At 45.6% G+C, this 20,112-nt stretch overlaps 1 protein-coding gene across 1 annotated transcript in view; it reads left to right on the top strand.

Moving 5' to 3' along the window:
• Window positions 1-20,112, top strand: part of LOC144821656 (proton channel OTOP1-like) — a 376,460-nt gene that overhangs the window by 199,554 nt on the left and 156,794 nt on the right. The window contains exon 2 of the mRNA XM_078678888.1: window positions 8,952-9,088. Coding sequence (XP_078535014.1) covers window positions 8,952-9,088 — 137 coding nt within the window. The remainder of the gene's footprint in view (window positions 1-8,951; window positions 9,089-20,112) is intronic.

Here is a 20,112-nt window from a genome sequence, read left to right as displayed (position 1 = left end):
AATCAGTCTTGACCCTGTGCCTAATGGGAACAGTCCAGCCCGAATTGCCAGGCCATGTCCTCCCTGGACTGGAAACAAGCGTTCCAGGACCGGTTTCGGGGTTTCACCCCTATTCAGCCAGGATAGCTTAATTCCAGTGGCACGGAGAGCACGGGACTCACGTCTGAGCATACCCGTCCCACTCGGGGTGACAAATGCAAAAAGAACTGTTGATGGACAGAATGCTGTACAATGTCATTCCATTACCCGAGTACAGAGATCTGGGCCTAAATCCATAGTTTTTTTGCTCACCATGCCATTCCAGTTTGGACCCAGCCATATGCAAATCAGTCTTGACCCTGCGCCCAGTGGGAACAGCCCAGCCCGTACTGCCAGGCCAGGTCCTCCATGGACTGCAAACAAGCATCCTAGGACCGGTTTCGTGGTTTCACCCCGCTTCAGCCAGGATAGCTTGATTCCAGTGGCATGGAGAGCACGGGACTCACGTCTGAGCATACCCGTCCCACTCGGGGTGACAAATGCAAAAAGAACTGTTGATGGACAGAATGCAGAACAATGTCATACATTCACCCCAGTACAAAGATCTGTAGGGACGGTAAACTTCTGTGGGCGTTTCATCTCGGACTTGTCCAACCTCACTAAGCCCCTCAGGGAGCTGACAAAGTCCCCCAATATGTGGCAGTGGGGCCCGACCAAGAACAAGCTTTCAAAGACACTAATGCAAAAATAACAGTTGATGGACAGAATGCAGAACAATGTCACACATTCACACCAGTACAGAGATCTGGGCCTAAATCCATAGTTTTTTTGCTCACCATGCGCGGGAAAATGGTGCGCGCTGCGGCCAATGTAATTAGGGAACAGTCTTGTGCGGTTGGTTTCACTGCGTGGTCGTGACTCCTCGAGCCGGGCCACGCCTCTTTATTATATATACCCGCATGGCGTCATGCGCCAGTGCTAGTGCGTCACCTCCGGGCGTGGGTAGACTGAACCGCTACCCCGCCGGAGGACACTACAATGGTAAAACTAAGGTTGTTTGTGATGCAGGAAAAAAAGTTATTAATTCTAAGTTGCCTCTTGTTTCTCTCTTGCCTCTCAGCTGAAGGAGCTCTGCACTAAGGCTTAACATAGGACGTTTGTAATTAAAAATTAACCCCCCCCCCCGCCAGGCAGTCCTCCTTGTTATAGTCATAACAGAAGGAGGCTTCCTCTGGATCCGATGCACACTGCCTAATGGGGGGCAAATTCACAAGCCCCTATCAGCACCACAACGTCACTTTGTGTGACGTTGTGGTGGTAATAGGTGCCTCGCCTTATTCACAAGGCAGCGTTAAGGCACTTACCATGGCTTAACGCTGCCTTGTGAATGAGCCCCCTTTCACGCTGTGTTTAGCGTGAAAGGGGCGTGCAGTGGGTGTTGTGGTGGGCGTTCCACCCCAACACCCATTGATTTTGAAACTGCCCCCTATTCACAAGAGTAGCATAAATAGTAGGTAGGCCCAAAATTAAGACTGGAAAAATCCTGGTCTTAAGTTGTCAAAATGAGGAGAAATGCTTTTTTTCTCCTCGTCTTTTATTTTTCCATGTGTGCTGCCTTGTGGAGCACACATGGAAAATGTAATATGCCATGGTTTGTTTATGTACAGGAAGGTGTCATTTCCAGTTCACAAACAAACCTTTTTTTTAAATGCTGTTTTGTAAATTACATGTGTGCTGCATGAAGCCACACACATGTTAGTGTGACACCTTCCTGTACATAAACACACCTCCCTGCTTGCAGACACCCTTGCACTCTGGTGCAAGGGTGCCTGCATTGGCGCTAAGTTGTGAAACTTAGTGCCATCACAGGGGAAATGCAAGGCTGCACCATATCCTTGTGAATATGGTGCAACCTCGCGTTTCCGAAGTGGCGGAGAGAGGCGGTAGGCCAAGAAGGCTAAGCCCTCTCTCTGCCACTTCCTTGTGAATATCCCCCTCAGTCTTTTATGTTTACACCATGCCATAATGTGTTACTAAAGGACCTGCCACCTCCCTCGCTTCCTGCTTTTCCTCTGTCAGCAACGCTACCCTGAGGACAGAGGTAAAATTAAAGTAATGTGCGACCTGACTATATGTAAAGTTGTCACAAAAATAAAAAGCTTCAATACAGTTATTTACAAAGTGGGGTCTTGTTATAACGACCGCGGAGGGGTAGTTATGGCTGCATATGCTTCCCCATTCAGATGTTCCAGTTGGGGCGGGACTGCCAAGCATGTACATTCGTGCCGATGAGCGAGTTGTGTTCAGGGAATTAGGCATGCTCAGGAATTTAGCACTGGCCTTCGTCTTGCAAGATGAGTGAATTGCTAGGTTTATAAACCAGCATTTGCAATTCAATAGCTCTCGCTTTACTGAAAGTTTGAGCTATTAGCGTTGCATTATTTGCGACGCCAATAGCTCGAACTTTCAGTAATGCAATACCTACTGGATTGCAAATATTTGTTTATTTTTGAGTTAGACTTTGTTCTTATTCGTGGTGTGCACATCATTCAACAAGCACATGCAACACCAAGATTTTTCTTTTATGGTGCATCAATAAGTACTTTTCCTTCTTTGAGGTTAAGAATGACACTGGTTGTCAATCCACTACCGCAGCCTTCCCATGATCTATGCATTTGCCTGACATAGAAGCCCACTGTAAGGCCCAGTTCCAGCAACCCAGAATCTGTGCCATGCACCTGATTTGTCTAGCCACAGAGGATCTATGTTTGGATTTTTAACAATGTCCAATTGTTACTTCTTTATTCCCTTTAGTCTGTGAAACGTTTTTCTTTTGGAATTAATAAGAAGTTTAAATTGTTGGACCTGTATTTCCAATAGTCTACATTTTAGCTACCACATTTCAATAAATCCACAAAGACAAGTCCAAATCTCTTGTATTGTGACATAATTTCTTTAACCATCTTACGATCATTCTCCATTACGAAGTGGATTGTGGGTCAACAGATCGCACTGTGCAGAAAGTTACTTTGTTCCCTCGGATGGTAACGTGAGCTCGATGCTTTGTCGCCGCATGACAAATCTGAAAGCCCTGATGCATGCCCATGTTGATAACAAGTAACTGGGAAGACCCATGTTCCCAGTGAACTGCAAATGATTGCAGTGAGCCCTTACGATTCAATGTGATTCGCGATAGATCTGACAAATTCTGTTAGGAAAAGATGGTGGAGGTCTTTGCCATGTTACCTTGGGGTGGAGAGGGAGGGACATTGCTGTTCACACATTGACTATCTGGCATCACTTCCATTCATTGCCTCCACCCTCCACCTGAGCACACTACCCACCGAGCCCACAGACCTAATGGAACACCTTCACTTCAAGATACTGGCCAGCCCTACCGCCACCCACCGGTGAACCCTCATCTACAGACCCCCAGGACTCCGCGGACTTTTCGCCAACTCCATCACAGACATCATCTCCCTGCATGCCATCGCGTTCACCAACTACATCCTACTGTGAGACCTCAACTTCCACCTCGATAACCAACTGGACCCCAGCACCACATCCCTCCTGGACAATCTCCACAACATTGGACTCCGCCAGATCGTGACCAAACCCACTCACTCAGCAGGACACACCCTCGACCCCCTCTTCACAACAATAAACTCCATCCCCTTCAGCCACACCACCGAACTCCCATGGACTGACCATCGATGCATCCACTTCACCTTCAGAACACCTACCATCCACAGACACCAGCACCTTCTCCCACAAAGAAACTGGACCACAATCACCGACGACCAGCTAACCTCAACACTCAGCAACTCCACCCCAATGCAGAAAACAACAATGCCAACACCACTGCCCGAACCCTGCACAGATGGATCTCCGACAGCCTCAACACCATTGCCCCCCTCAAGAAAAACAACACCCATGCCAAGAAAGCTAGATAGTTCACCACCGAACTTCGAGCATCCAGATGCACATGCCGCCACCTCGAAAAGGCCTGGAGGAACACCAAATCCACAGAAGCCCGCAACAACTTCAGGGCCGCCTCCAACGCCCACCACCAACTCATCAGAAAAACGAGAAAAAAGCGATTGAAGACATAATCTCCACTCTTGGACACAACAGCAAAGAACTCTTCAACATCATCAAGGAGTTCGCCCAACCCACCAGCGAGTCCACCGACATCCCTCCCTCACAAAACCTCAGTGAAAAACTCAGCACCTTTTTCCACCACAAAATCAAGACCATCTACCACAACTTTGACGAAGACAACCAACACACTGAACCCTCGCCAACCACTCCCGACACCCTGAAGCCAGCAATTGACAACTGGACAGCCCTCACCACCGAAGGCACACTGAAGACGATGAAGTCAATCCACTCCCTGGCCCCCACGGACCCCTCCCCCCCCACATTTTCAACAGAGCTGCCGACACCATTGCACCCATGCTCTGCCACACTATCAACCACTCCCTGGCAACTGCCTCGTTCCCTGGCGACTGGAAACACGCTGAGATCAACCCCCTTCTGAAGAAACCCTTGGCAGACCCCACCGACCTCAAAAACTACAGACCCATCTCCCTGCTCCCGTTCCCAGCTAAAGTCATCGAGAAAGCCATCAACAGCCAAATCGTCACATTCATCGAAGAGCACAACATCCACGACTCCTCCCAATCAGGCTTCAGAAAAAATTACAGTACAGACACTGCCCTCCTTGCCACAACAGACAACATCCGTACCTTACTGGACAAAGAAGAAACAGCAGCCCTCATCCTCCTTGACCTCTCAGCGGCGTTCAACAGTCTCTCACCGCACCTTAATATGCAGGCTCCATGACACAGGGATCCAAGACAAGGACCTCAATTGGATCCGCTCCTTCCTCTCCGGCAGAATGCAGGGGGTCAGACTCCCCCCTTTCCTCTCAGACCCTACACCTACCACCTGCGGTGTCCCGCAGGGGTCCTCCTTCAGCCCTACGCTCTTCAACGTCTACATGGCTCGGCTCGCCCCATCGTTAGAACTTACGGACTCAACATTGTGTCATACGCAGATGACACCCAACTTATCCTCTCCCTATCCAACAAACCCAACACCGCCAGACACAACTTTCCAGAAGCCATGGAAGCCGTTGCCAAATGGATTAAAAACAGCTACCTACAACTAATCAGATACAAAACAGAAGTACTCATTTTGGGCCCAAACCCAGGCCCCTGGAATGACACCTGGTGGCCCCCTGCCCTCAGAAGCCCCCCCACCCCCACCGAACACGCACGCAACCTGGGTATCATCCTAGACTCAGAGCTCAAAATGGACCGCCAGATCAACTCCGTCTTGTCCTCCAGCTTCCACACCCTCTGCCTCCTACGTAAGACCTTCAAATGGGTCCCCCTCAAACACAGAAAGACCATCACTCACGCCCTGGTCACCAGCAGGCTCGACTACGGCAATGCACTCAATGCCGGAACAAACAAAAACCTCACCCACAATCTACAGAACATCCAAAATGCCGCCGCAAGGCTGGTCCTCAACCTGCCATGCCACTGACACATCTCCCAGCACCTGCGCACACTTCACTGGCTCCCCAACGAAGCTAGAGTCACCTTCAAGATGCTAACCCATGCTCACATGGCCTTCCACGACACCAGACCAGCAAACCTGAACAGCCGACTCAAATTTCACGCACCCCAAAGGACCGTACGATCAGCCCAGCTCTCCTACGCCGTGGTCCCCCGCACCAGAAAGACAAAATTAGAATGCCGCTCCTTCTCCTTCCGATCGGCCAGTGCCTGGAACGACCTTCCGCTCCACCTCAGACAGATAACTTCGCTCTACATCTCGCAAGAAACCTCAAAACCTGGCTCTTTGACAGACCCCCTTCTTGATGGACTGGAACCTGCGAACCCCCCTCCATACCCCCAGTGCCTTGAGACCCTTACGGGTGAGTAGTCACGCTTAACAAACACCTGATTTTATTTAATCCGTGCATTGTATGGGTATCAGGATTAAGCATTCACTAGGCCATGTATGAATAACCTTTAAGCATGAACCGAGTATGGGGTTATTCTGAATATGTAGCAGGGAACCACTCCTTCTAGATTTACATTGGGCATGCCTGCTTTGTGCTGCAAAAAAAAAACATTTAAAATTCCTTGTCTCTAGTGGTTAGGGCCTAGATGTATCAAGATTCCATTTTGCGAATCTTAAATAGCGATTTTTAGCGAATCGCTATTTAGAATTCGCAAAATGGAATGTATGTAAAAAATCGCTTTTTTTTTAGAGAATCCTTATTATTCCTTATTTGCAAATTCGCATTTTGCGAATTCGCAAATAAGGAATAATTTCCCATGCATTCCTATGAGCCAGGAGGCCCATAGGAATGATTGTTAAGTAATTCTCAAATTGCGAATTCGCAATTTGATAATCGCAATTTGAGAATTATTTCAAGGGTGCAGGGGTGTCTCATGGACACCCTGCTGCACCCCTGAAACTTACATGTGTGTGCATATGGCACACATACATGCCCTTTGGGCATGTATGTGTGTCACATGCCACCTTCAAAATTGTCATATTTTGGTTTTTGAAAGGATATCGCAAATTAACACAAACCTCAAATTGGTGTTAATTTGCGATTCCTTAACCTGAATTCGCAATGTAAAAATGTTTCATACATGGCATTTAAGGAATCGCAAAATAGCGATTCCTTAAATGCTTATGCAAAATAAGGAATCACAATTTTTTGCGATTCCTTATTTTGCTAATTTCTCAGACATCGCAAAAGAAGCAAAATGTCCGTTTGCGATTCGTTAAGGCCGAAATTCTGCGAATTTCGGCCTTAACGAATCGCAAAAAGCTTGATACATCTAGGCCCTAGGTCTCTAAAAAAGACGGGTGGTTCTTGGCCAGTGAAGGAAGCCATGGAGGAATGGCTTGTGGCTGTATGTGCACGGTCACCTTTATAAAGTAACATGGATAAATATGTTGGAATCCTCCTCCACATAACACTTGGCCAGATAGAACTGCCTCCTCAACATCAGTATGGAAAAGGGGTGGATGTGGATCTCCTCTCTAGAAAAGGATGCACAAATTGAATTCAATCCTCCCCAACAATCAGATCATCACAAAAGACATTTTTAATAGAGGAATGATATCATGCTAAACGGCATTTGTTAAAACAGTTGAGTCCGCCCTGGTGGTGCCATCCTAGCAGGGTGTGGATAGGCACGGATAAAGGAGAATGCCACTATTTAGTGGGTGAGACGTCTACTCAAAAATCTTTGGATTCTACTCAGGACCCCATTTATAAATCTATCCTAGTTGCTCATATGTGCATGTGACTATGTCAGGGAGAACACCATTACGACTACTACTCTCTCGATCTCTCTTTGTTAAAGAAAATATGAAAATTAAACACACTCATCTCTGCTTCCCTGACAAGAACTACTAGGTCCACTTCTAGAAACAATTGTTCCAGAGAAACTGAGGGGCAGACATTTTAGACCAGGTGTGCAGCACAAAAATGATGCAAACGGACTGAAATGTTTATTTGGGATTACTTTCCCATACAAAAATGTATAAGAGCTGTAAAGTACCCTAAATAGTGCAAAACAGCACTTGTAATGCTTGAGTTGGTTTGCTTTTCATTGCTTTGTGTCAAGGGGGTGTACCATGGGTGGTACAGGAACGTTCCGATGAAAACTTTCTTTAAACAGTTTTATATAGACCTGGCTAGACCCAGAGTTACCAGAGCGCTTTACAGGGGCTTGAAGTCAAACCGGATTACAGTATTATATTCGTACAAAAGGAAAAGGGTGTAAAAGACAATATAAACAGAGTTCGAAGATCAGTAAATACATTGACAGGAAGATCAGAAGTACAGGAAGTCCAATACTATGATTAGTATAATTGTGCGTCTGCAGCACGGGATGATGGGGGGAAAGTATGGGGGTAGGGCAGAACCTATGTGGTACAAAGCATGAAGGAGTAGGTGGAGGTAGTATGGGGGTAAATAGTAGGAGGGTGTGAATATATGTGAGGAAGAGAGGCAGGAGTAAGTCAAGTATAATGTGGAGAGGAGTGTAGCGTAAGGACCCCAGAAATTCTGGAGAAGATGTTTTTTAGGCCTTTTTTGAAGTTGAAGTAGGAGGGGTTGCAGCGAAGATCTTTGGGCGGTGTGTTCCAGATAGGAGGCGCGTTTCCGGAGAAAGCGCAAGATTGGGTTGACTTCTTTTTAACCAAGGGAGGTACCAACATGAGAGAATTAGTGCTTTTATTATGCAAAGCCCTGTCCACTAACATTCGTAGACAGAGATTTGCACCAAAAATAATGCCTTTAAAGCTAGCAATTAAAAAGGAGAAATGTTTAAACCTCTCTAAATTTTACCTCATTGCATATGTTCTGCACTCGACAGCACACATCCAATGTGGAGGAGGTTTTAACTGTGTCTTGGCATAATATGTTGTACCGGTAGGGTATCCTTCCTGTCCAAAACATATGGTAGACAATCAGACAGACACCTTTACTAGAAATCAGGCAGACAGCTTTGTACTATTGTGCAAAGGTGTGTGCATGGTACTAGGCAGCCTGCTTGTGCAGAAGTGCTAGTGAAACGAGAAGGAGTGCCCGCCATGTCACAGTATATATGGCTCTATCCCGCTCTCTCCCATTTACACAACACTGCACAGCAACTTTGCACTGAAATGTGTGGCAACTTTGTAAATCTGCCTTTGTGTTTGGCAATAATAAAACTGCCATCCTAAAAATGAATTCTCCTATTTTTGAGAAAAATACCAATGTTTCTTCAAGGGGAACACATTAAAAACAATCTTTCAACTGTTTGTGATAATATCAGCAATAGTAGTCTTTGAGACTTTGAGATTTTCTGAGCCCCACCCCCGTTTTAAATCGAAATTGGCTAGGCGTTTCCTATGGCTTCATCCTAAATATGTACATTTCGTTTTCCTAGGTGGCATAGCACTATTTGCAGGGATTGCTGTAATCCTGGATGCTTTGAAACTCGGATACTACTTGGGTTATTCGGAGTGTTTATCTAGGACCGAAGCTGTTTTTCCGGTTACACATGCTGTCCATACGCTGATACAGGTAATGTTTGGTTGTGGCTTCAACCATAACCTGTTAAATTGACATGTTCCTTGAAGTCAATATCACTAAACTGCATTTTCGTACTCTAGCTGGCATGGCTTGAAAGTTGTGTCAGAATCTTTAGTGTTGTTGAGAAAATCGGCTTCTATAAAGATTTGTCATTAGTGACTACATGATTGCTAATCCTAAAAGATGGGACAAGGAAGACACCACTCAAGAGAACAGTGACTTATGAAGGCACCAGTTAACTCCTAACTTGGTCAACAGGCTCCACTCGATTCCATACAACTTTGATATTCTTGCCTCTCCTCATGTTTACTGCTTCATTAATTTATAGGATCCCACCGTGTCGGATTTGGCATTTCCCCTTCCACACATCATCCCATGTTCTCATTCCCTTAGTACCATGTATAGATAGCGGTGTTATACTTTTTGTCTGCTTTCAAGATTGTTTTGAATTAACAGTTGATTTGATTGGGGGATGCCCGATATTTCATAATTTGCTCTCACAAAATGTCACAAAATTGTATAATAATTTGGCAAAGTTATACTTTTTTTTGTGTTTTTGCTGTTCTCTCGCATCACTTTTCTTTTTTACCTGAGCACGCACCTCGCGTAAAAAGTCTTTTAAGATTCTGGCAGGTGACTGTTCAAGGAGAAAATGTTACTCAGTGAGACATTTTCTGTGTGATCCAGATTCTCGCTGGTATCTCACTCTTTTTTTAGGTCTCGTGCCTAGCGATACACTGGACCTGTAAATTCCACAAGCTCGTGCGTGTGATTTTCCATTTTCGGCCTGCTATTGGCCTTTCACTGCTTGTTTAACCCCTTCAGCGCTAATGACAAAGCCAGCTCGTCATGGGCGTTACCTGCACTACGCGGATGACGAGCTGGCTTTGTCATAAACAGCGCATTTTTGAAATTCCAGCACACAGCGGGAAAACGCGGTAGCGCGGTAGTGGTTAAGGAAAGGTGTGGAAAAAAAGAGGTATGTGAATTCTTAAAATTATGAGAAATGTAGTGAATTTCACATACTAAGGAATTCGGAATTTCGTTGTTATAATTAAAATTTCCCCAGGCCTAAATTTGGAATATAGCAAATAACGGATGCAGACAGTACATTATCTGTAAGGTTGCTTGTGTGACATCTTTGTCTCATTTATATGCTGCCTTAGAAGTAGGGTACACAATGTGCAGTAATTCATTAGTATATGGAAAAAGCTCAAGTGAAAACATGTTCAGGAGCACCAAGCGCCACCTGTGAATATCTGGTCATGCTGGACTGGGACAAAGTCACAGATTCAGACTGATGGTGATGGAGTGTGAGCAGGACTCCGGGACCAAGTTAGGCCTGCTGAGCAAATTACCTTAAATCCGGGTTGAGGAATGTTGCGAGGTCCTGCATCCAGGATGTGTCACGAAGTAGCAGTAATTATGAGCTGCCGGGCCGTGATTTGACATCCTAACCTGAGGATGAGTCATGCAGTGAGGTCCTATGCAAGAATGCGTAGTGCAGCAGAGTTTCCGAGGAGCTCCGGGGTTCTGCACTGAGAATGAGTCTTGTTGCTGAGGTTCCGATGTGAGGCTAAGAGACGGTGCATTGCACTACATCGGTTCTGCCCACGAGACCACAACTGGGCAGGCAGAGCACCTTCAGGTCCATTTCCAAGGTTCCAGGACTGGGATGGCACGACATGGGAGGCAAGACTCACAGCAGGCAAAGTACAGGTGCTGGATTCAATGTGGGTTGAGCCTTTTCTGTCCATGAGGCTCTGATCAGAGGCCAGCCAACTAGCCTTTGGAGTCACTCTGGTAGTCCTGTGTTCAGAATACAGGTCCTGTTCTTCTCACTCAGGCAGCAGGGCAGAAGGACAGCAGAGTAGCAGCCCTTCTTGCAGAGCAGCCCAGTAGTCATTCTGAGTCTTCCACAGGTCTAAAGGTGTACAGAAGAATTGACTCTGAAGGTACAATATGTATCCCTGGTGGCCACTTTGAAGTAGCTGATGTTTCTATAGACTTTCACCCCAGAGGTGCTTGGAATTTCCTGTCTCCCTGCCCTAGCCCTAGCTTGTCTTGAGTTAGAAAATACTTGTGTCAGCCCTCTGTGTGTGTGCTCAGTCAGGGGCTTGGTGACGTGCATGTGTGGTAGGTTGCAGCTCTTCCTCCTCATAAAGTCATAGATTGTCCCTCCTGCCAAAATCTATTTCCCTTTGTCTCACTGTCTGGGAGCAATACACAAACACCAACTGCCAGTTATACCTAGTCTTGTATCCAAGGATACATCCTACAGGCACCAAGTGTTCAGGACTAGAATATGCTAACTTTCTAAAAGTTCAGATACAAGTCCAGGGAGACCCTGGGCTGCTAGAAGCACAACAGTTGGGCATTAAGCCTCTTAATTAAGGCTTAATGCCCAACTGTTGTGCTTCTAGCAGCCCAGGGTCTCCCTGGACTTGTATCTGAACGATTATTATTTAGGAGGGAGTTAGGCACGCAACCCTCATGCTAGTAAGCACGCTAAAATTTCCTCAGAACCCATATAACCTAATTACATAATCGAATACTGGTGTGCAGATCCACCCCATACAAGCAACTTTCTAAAAGTGGCATTTGAGAATTGTGACTTAAAATCTGACTTTATCGTCAAAAAGGGTTTACAATTACAATTCTGTAGACACCAAACTCAATATTGAAAAATGGGACTTCAGGCGACAGACATGTAGAACCTGAAAAGGGATCCTGGGGTTTTGAGGACTACCAGATAGGTGACATTCCATTTGCATTTCTTAACCTCATAGGGCCCAGATCATCAGTATTATTGGGATCATGACATAGCGTCATAAGCTCCCGGCTGGCTTCAGATTCTCTTTGATTTTCTTCCATCAGAGCTTCATCTGGGTGCAGAGGTCCAGCTGGCCACATCCTTCTTGCCTAGGGCTGTCTTGGGGTCCAGAGTTCCAACAACGTTGAAGCTCACCCTTTCTAAATAAGTGCCAATGACTGGAAGAGGGCCCAAGGGAGCCTTATGCTTCCCTACTGACTTCCCACTGGCCTAGTAGTTGGTATATGACCTGCAGAACACATTTGAGGTCATCTTCATCCGGGGCTAATAAAAGTGGGTGACAAGCCTGCCAAAGATCTTGCCCCAGATGTCTTGCCTGGGGATCATCGTGAGCCAGCTTGAGTAAGAAGCCCTTTAGCACTGCAGGACCTCCAACACACAGGTTGCAGAAGGCTCAGGAGCCTTAGACTCATTGCATAGGAGACCATTCTCCCAGTAAATCAGGTGATCATCATAGGTGTTGCCAGCAGTCTGGGACTAGGCCTGCCACAGTAGGACACTCCTGCACTCTGCAGAACTACTCCGAGGTGGGCCCTCCTTCCTTTTTCCAATTCATCAGTTTAGGTAGGTTTCCCAAGGCATCAATGTCTTCTCCTGTAGGTCCCAGGGTGACTCCCTCAGGAACAGCCTCCCCGGGCAGTTTAAAACTACATACACAGGCTGCAATGGCAGGCCTAAGACATGTGTAAAGGCTACTTAGGTGGGAGGCGCAATCAGTGCTGCAGGCTGTGGTTACATGAAGTACCATTTTACTAGGGGATCACAAGTAAATTAAAAAGGCCAACTCCGTGTAAGCCACATTTACCATGTTTAAAGGAGGGAGCACAACCACTTTAACACTGTTTAGCAGTGGTGAAGTGCACAGAGTCCTATGGCCAACAAAAACGAAGTCAGCTAAAACAGGAGGCTTGAAGGCAAATGGTTGGGGGAAAACCATGTCAAGGATGTCAGGTCCAAAAAGTATGCATCTGCATGTTTCTGTTGTGGCTGCTTATTCCTAAAATGGCGTTTGCTCTTCCTTGCTGCAGTATGCCACTCCATGTCTTTGCATATCTTTGCAGATCTTGAGTACAGTGCAGGTTCTTGTTGTCCCTACCGATTCCCACATCAACCTGGGACGTTGCACATAGATTATATTTGAGAACAAAGTGAAGTTAGCACGGTGTAATACCTTTGGAATGCATTTTTTTTGTCCCGTGTGAATACAGTATTTTCTTTACATGTCCGGCACATATTCACAATCACTATCATACCACACGCTCTTGCGAATGAGGTAATTATGTGTAGTACATTGTCTCACCACACTCCTTTGTTTGTGAAAAACAACATTTAGCACGATAACCTGATAAGGTTTCATAGAATTGCCATTTATGCGTAATTTCGTACAATTTTCCCTGAATTGTGCGGCTTTCTTTTTTATGTGCATTTCAGACTCTTCATAATCTTCTTAGTGAAAAAAGATGCTTTTATTCTGTTCTGCGAATGAGCTTTGCACTACATTACACCTTGCTGAATTAGCAGTCCAAGTTGCTAATAATATGTTTTATATTAAAGATTAGGTTCCCTACTGCCTGACGGTGTTTATAAACCGAACTAAAAACACTGGAATTTGATTACAGGGAATCCATTTTCGAAAACGTAATCTAAGATATTGGGGAATGTTTTGCATACAGTGTTTTGCAAAATAAACGGGTGCAAAAAACTGAAGAGGAAAATCCCTACTCCCTTATGGTGCATGTCAGTAGAACGAATAACACAGGAATATGGATTGCAGGAAGGTAATGTTGGAAGATGCCATCTAAATTATTGGGAACGTTTTACTTATAGTGTTTTGCACCAGTAACCAACAACTTCCCAGGGGCAGAAAGCTTGATAGCACAGAAACGCTATGGGAATATTATTGCCTTGAGATGTTCATGCCAAAGGACTTCAGAGGCCTAATAACATTAATACTAATCACCAAGAGGTATAGTTACGAGAGGCTTGAGTCACGTTTGTACCACACAAAGTGGTAAATGTTGGTGCAAGCCCTAAGTCACATTTATGAAGCCATGCAAAGCCAATTTGCGTGAGTCTGAGTAGCCTCAAAAACCTGGCTCGCAAATCGCGAATCGCTGTGTTGCGCTACTCTGTCCTGGGTAGGCGTTCCATGGGTGTTGCGTGGGTGTTCCCCTGCAACTTCCATGGATTTTGACGCATCCCCAGATTTACAAGAACTTGAAAACCTGGGAATGTGCCAAAACCTTACGACTCCCAAAGGGAGGCGCAATGAGGAGAAATCTCTATTTTTAATCGTTTTTTCCTATTTCCATGTATGCTGCATTTTACAGCACACATAGAAACAGGAAAAAGCCTCTCAGGATTGTTTTTGTGCATAAAGGTGCCCCTTCCTGCAAAAAAAAATCGGATCTACAACACAGGCACCCTTGCACCATGATGCAAGGGTGCCTGTGTTGGTGCTAGGCTGCCAAAACAGTGCCATCACAGAGGAAAAGACCAGGAATGTGCCATATTGGATAAATACAGCGCATTCCTACCCTTTCACTCTGGTGCAGCGTGGCGCAGCAAGGTGATTTGCGGCACAGCACTGCATCAGATTCTCATCAATATGGCATATAGAAATGAGAATATGGATCTATAAATCATTCTCATTTTTATTTAGAAGCAATTTCTGTCTTTAGATGTATTTGTTGGATTTTCTCCTGCTTGCCAGGCCTCACGCTGACAAAAACCTATTCTGAAGAACGATGTTCTGTTACACCAGGAAGAAACACTGTCACTGTTCTTACCAATGAAAACCTGTTGTTTCCTGGTATAGAAGTTTCTACAGAGAGCATTCTATATCCTCGTTTATTTCCATTGCCGGTGTGGGAGCTTTAGTTATGGAAAACCTGAGATCCCTGGAATCCTATACTTTCTTACACGGAACTTGTAAATCTGTACCACATAATTATTGGCATGACGTGCCTTAGTCACTGGAAATAGATGAATACGTGGAAGGACCCTACAGTGTACACGTTTCAATTCTATTTCAACCACTCGACTTCAGTTCAGTGGCATATTAAGAACAGCCATATAATAGTTTGATGCAATGCAATTGGACTGTTATGAGATGCTTTTTCTTTCAATTACAACCACTATTTTTTCAGGGGTAGTAAGCGCTATATAAATGCAATTACAATACTTTATTGGCTATTAAACGTAGCTATGGAAACAGTGGATTATTCTATGAGGGGGCGGTGTACAAGAGTTAGAGGTAGGAGAATGATTTGGAGATCACATATAAAGCCAGTGCAGACGATGATCGAATTCCACTCTGATATGGTCTGTTGACAGTTCCTTGATTGAATGGTGTTTCAATGGGTAGATGGAGATAATCTTTGAAGAGAAGGATTTCAAGCTTCTTTCTGAACTGCAATAAATATGCCACATAGATCCGGATGGCACTTAGATCATCCTTACCTTTCAGGAGGACTCACCAGTGATGTTGAGCTATTTTAAACGGTGCTTGAAGCCACTAGTCGAATGCATGAATAAAAACTGCCTCAAGTTTAATTCCGATAAAACCGAAATTTTCTTCTCTGATACCAAGACATCTCCAGACCCTAGCAACTGATGGCCGATAGAACTGTGTGACCCTCCAACCCCCCCCCCCCTCTCGTTCGGCCCCTACTCACAGAAACCTTGGAGTGAATTTCAACCCCAACCTTTCATTTTCATTTTGACCCCCAAATCAAGCCAATCTCTGCCTCATGCTCTGCCACGTTGAGTCACTTAGGACAACACTCCACCTTATTCAGTTGGACTTTGTAAGAATATTGTCCATGCAAAGTTGACTGTGCCGATAGTTTGTATTTAGGCCTCCCTGCTTACTTAATCCAACGTCTTCGAACAGTTTAGGACTTTGCTGCACGCTTAATCTTAAAGATTGCTCCGAGAGTTTTGGTGTCTTATCATTGTTGTCAATTCCATTGGCTCACTGTCTCTAAAATAATTCAATTTAAGGCTCTTATTTTTGCTTTCAGGGCCTACATGCAAAAGGGCCCCGTCTATCTTCGGAAGAGGTTCAAGCCACACCGTCAAGTCAGATCCCTGAAATCGAATAATCTCAAGCTTTTTCAGCTACCTCACATGCACAAAGCTGGAAGAGACAGTAGATCCCTGGATTTCCTTGCCTCCAAGCTGTGGAATGCTCTTCCCCTCTACGTACGTTGTAGCCTTTCTGAACCTAATTTCAGAAAAACCTCAAAACCTTGCTCTTCGATTCCTGCTTATAAAAGCACCTGACTTGCTGACTATAACCTCTCGCTTTCTTTCGCTCTCACCTGTGACGCTAGCTCTGAGACGCCTGTTCAAAAGCAGCTGGGTGCTCTACAAATTTCTTGTATTGTACTATATAGAACATTCTCTCAAACAAGCAATGTGGTTTGGGGAACAATATACTCCAATCATAAGCAAAGCATTAAGTAATCAGTGTAGGACTGGCCTAAAGGCCAATCAGGCAGTGCCCAATGAGCCATTTTTAGGTCTCGCCTATGCAGCGCGCATACGCTGCGTAGGCAAAAATAACTTTTTCGAATGCTTTGGCTTTTCAGCCAAAAACGTGCACGTGTTCATTGCCATCAATGGCAACGCATGCATGTGAGGTGATCTACTTGCGGGAGCATGCACCGCCATATGGCAGCAATTATCGCTCCCACAACTGCAGGCCCCCTACTCCCCCTGCTGCTACGCCTCCCTCTGCTGCTGCGCGAGCTTGTTGAGGGTTCTTATCATCCTTGTCCATGAGCAAGAGAAAAAGAAGAGCACACAAGTGCCTGGATGAAGGAAGTGAGTGTGTGTAATTGGTGGGACAGCAGTGCACAGCTTACTTTTTCGCAGAAGAATCATACACCCACATGCATCTTTGTAGGAATTTGCGATTCCTAAATTGCGAAAATTAAGGAATCGCAATTTAGGAATCGCAAATTCCTATGCATCAAGAAATCTCAACAGTTTTTGGGATTTCTTAATTTTCTCTATTTGCGATTCCTTAATTGCGAATCGCAATTAAGGAATGGCATTACATTGATTCCTATGGGCCTTGAGGCCCATAGGAATCAATGGGAAGGCATTCTCATTTTGCGAATTCGCAATTAAGGAATCGCAAAATGAGAATGCAATTTCAAGGGTGCAGGGGGGTCCACAGGACCCCCCCTGCACCCCTGAAATGTAACGTAAGTACAATTTACTCACACACGTCCCAAGGGCATGTGTGTGTGTAAAATATAAGTTTCAAAAATGCACTTTTGTGCATTTTTGAAACTTTTCGCAAATTACCACGAAGGTTTACTTCATGGTAATTTTCCCCTTCCAAAATGTGAATTCGCAAATTAAAAATAATCATGCATAGCACTTAAGAAATCGCAAAATTTGCGATTTCTTAAATGCTTTTGCAATTTAAGAAATCGCAAAAAATTGCGATTTCTTAAATTGCGAAAAATGAAAAGAAATTGATGCATCCCAAAAAAGGTTTTTGCATTCGCAAACTGCCGAATTTTTCGATTCGCACCGTTTGCGAATACAAAAAGGCTTGATGCATGTGGGCATTCATTCTGTGTGATCTTTGGCAGACCTTTCTCTATGTAGCCGCTGCCGAGGATGTTGCTTCCACAGTACTTGTTCCGCCCTGGGCCCGTCCCTCTTCATTTAAAGCTCTGTACACATGATTTGATGAGATTTCACTGAAGCCCGAGGGGAACTATGACTTTGTATGGCCAGATCCCATCACTCGGAGCCGCGGGAGGCTTTAACCTGTGTGTGTGTTTGGGAGGGGGATGGGGGAGATAGCGGGCTCAATTTTGAACAATGGGCTATCGGACAGATTAGCAAATGACTGGCCCCCAAAACCAAACTCTCCCACCACCCAGGTGAATCTAAATTTATTCAGCTCCGCCATGAGTGCGGTGAGTAAATGTTTACGAGAGCTCATCTTATAGCGCCGAGGCCCCCTGCAACTAAGGCCCCGCCCCTTTCACCGTGGAATCCGTCTATTCTATTTTTGCTATATGGACCAGCTTTAGCGGATTCATTTAGAGAGAGATTTGACTCCTAGATATTACTTTCACATATCCTATGAGGGGCTCATAAAAAGCATTCAATATTTTGTAATTACAATTAATTGTAGAGGAAGTCATATAAATGTCATATATCCGATGAGTGCCTTGAGTTAGGCTCATAAAAATGCATTCAATATTTTGGGATTACAAGTGTAATGTCCGTTATGCTGTCATGGTAAAAGTTAAGTAGGGCGGGGGCAGAGCCAGCCATGTTTCAGGGTCTTCTGGGCTTGGAAAGGCCTGAGGTTGACAAACAGTGCGGGATCAGCTTGGAATCTCGGTGTCCGCTCAACATCCTACGAATCTGTTCAAATCACTTAATTGAATTAAGTTAATTCCCATGTCCCTTTTAAAAACGGATGTGGACCTCAGGCCGAGTTTGCACTGTATAAAACTGCGAAAATAAATAAAAGACATTTTTCGGTTCAGACTTTTATTACACAGAAGTGTGCTGTTAGGGGGTGTGATCTGGCGAAGTGGATAGCGCTTTTATAAATGCAAATTACATTGCAGGTAAAATTTACTTTATATCCACTCCTAAAGCCATAGGTGTTCGGATTGTAGACAGGTTAGCAGCGGAGGTTAGGTCACCAATACGGCTGTAATTCTTGTCTAACTTTGAAACTGAGCACAGCGCTGCTTCACGGACACTGCGCTCGGTTTATTTATATATTTTTTAACTTTACCACTGAGCGCAGTGCCCGTGTCAAGGACACTGCACACAGTGTTAAAGTTAACAAATATATAAAGAAACTGAGCGCTCTCAGTTTTAAACTTAAGTATTTGCAATGCAATCGGACCTATTGCATTGCAAATACTTGTTTGTCTACTCTTCGCTCTCGGGTGGTTTGAAGTTCAGCTGGGGAATGGGGATAACATCAGGCTCCCCTGGTGGTGGCTTCTCTGATATGGCCGCCCTCATTGTGAGCACATTAACACCACAGGATGCAGCGTTGGGAACACAATTTATTGCCTAGTCACCAGCAGGGCACAGGCGAAACAGGCGTGTGGCAGATGGACTGTGCAGAGGGGCTGGGAGGGTGACTGGTGGCGGTGAGCCTGGGCTGCTCTGTGGACCTGTACCCCAGGGGAGTGTGGAAGGTGTAACTTCAAAATACACCGCTCTGCAGCAGCTGCCTGTACTGCCTACTGGGGCGGAAGCTCTTGAGGTCCACACAGAGCTCTGGATCGGGACGATAACGCGCTGAGTGGTGTTGGTCCGATAAAACCTACGACATGTAGGTTACATGCATATCTCTGCTGCTGACATGTCAACCGCCTGAACTATGCCACCGACTGAACTATGGCACCAGCTAGACACTGTCACTGGCCATAGTAGTGACATCGGTACGCCTCTGCCCACAACCTCCCCCAACCAAATGATACACAGACAAGCACGTTGGGATGAAGAAGTTGCAGGTTTATTTGTAGTACAAATAACAGAATGGGTTAACTGACAGGCGACCCCCTAAAACCCCGCAACCCCTTGTTGCAGGGCGCCTGAAGTTGAGCCAAAGGAGCGGACACCAGCGGCCATAGCCTGGTGTGGTATTTGGGAGGAAATCTTCCCACCGGCAGACATAACGTCCACCCACCCCACCCTCCGGGCAAGGGAGAGTCAAATCACACCTTCTCCATCCAGGCGGGGCGTTATCGGCAAACCCCCGGTTGCTCAGGCTTACAACCGACCTAAGGACTAACGGGGCGCCGTCGAAACCAAGTCCCCAAGAAGGGCCCCTTGGATTATGTATGACTCAGCACGGTGCGATTCGCACTGGGGCTTCAGGTCCTGTTCCTGCGCCTGTCCTGTATGGGGATCGCCTTGTAACTCCTCCACAGCCCTGGGCGTGGCACCCGCTGCACCCAGAGCCCCCACTACCTAGCCCTTAGCCCTCCTCTATCTGCATCCGGCTGTTTCTAACACTTCGCCTAGAACTAATAGGAAAATTGCCATGCCTACTTTAGACAAATGTACCCCGTCAGATTCCCAGCAGCCAATAGATTTAGCGTGAAGCAAGCCGTGCCTGATGAAACCCACCCCTCGCAGTACACTGAACTTGCGTATCGCTGCGTTTACGCGCCTA

Source organism: Lissotriton helveticus, chromosome 2_2 (genome assembly GCF_964261635.1).
Source record: "Lissotriton helveticus chromosome 2_2, aLisHel1.1, whole genome shotgun sequence".
NCBI classification, from domain to species: domain Eukaryota; kingdom Metazoa; phylum Chordata; class Amphibia; order Caudata; family Salamandridae; genus Lissotriton; species Lissotriton helveticus.
The sequence above is the reverse complement of the archived record's forward strand: the minus strand, read 5'-3'. Positions and strand labels throughout refer to the sequence as shown.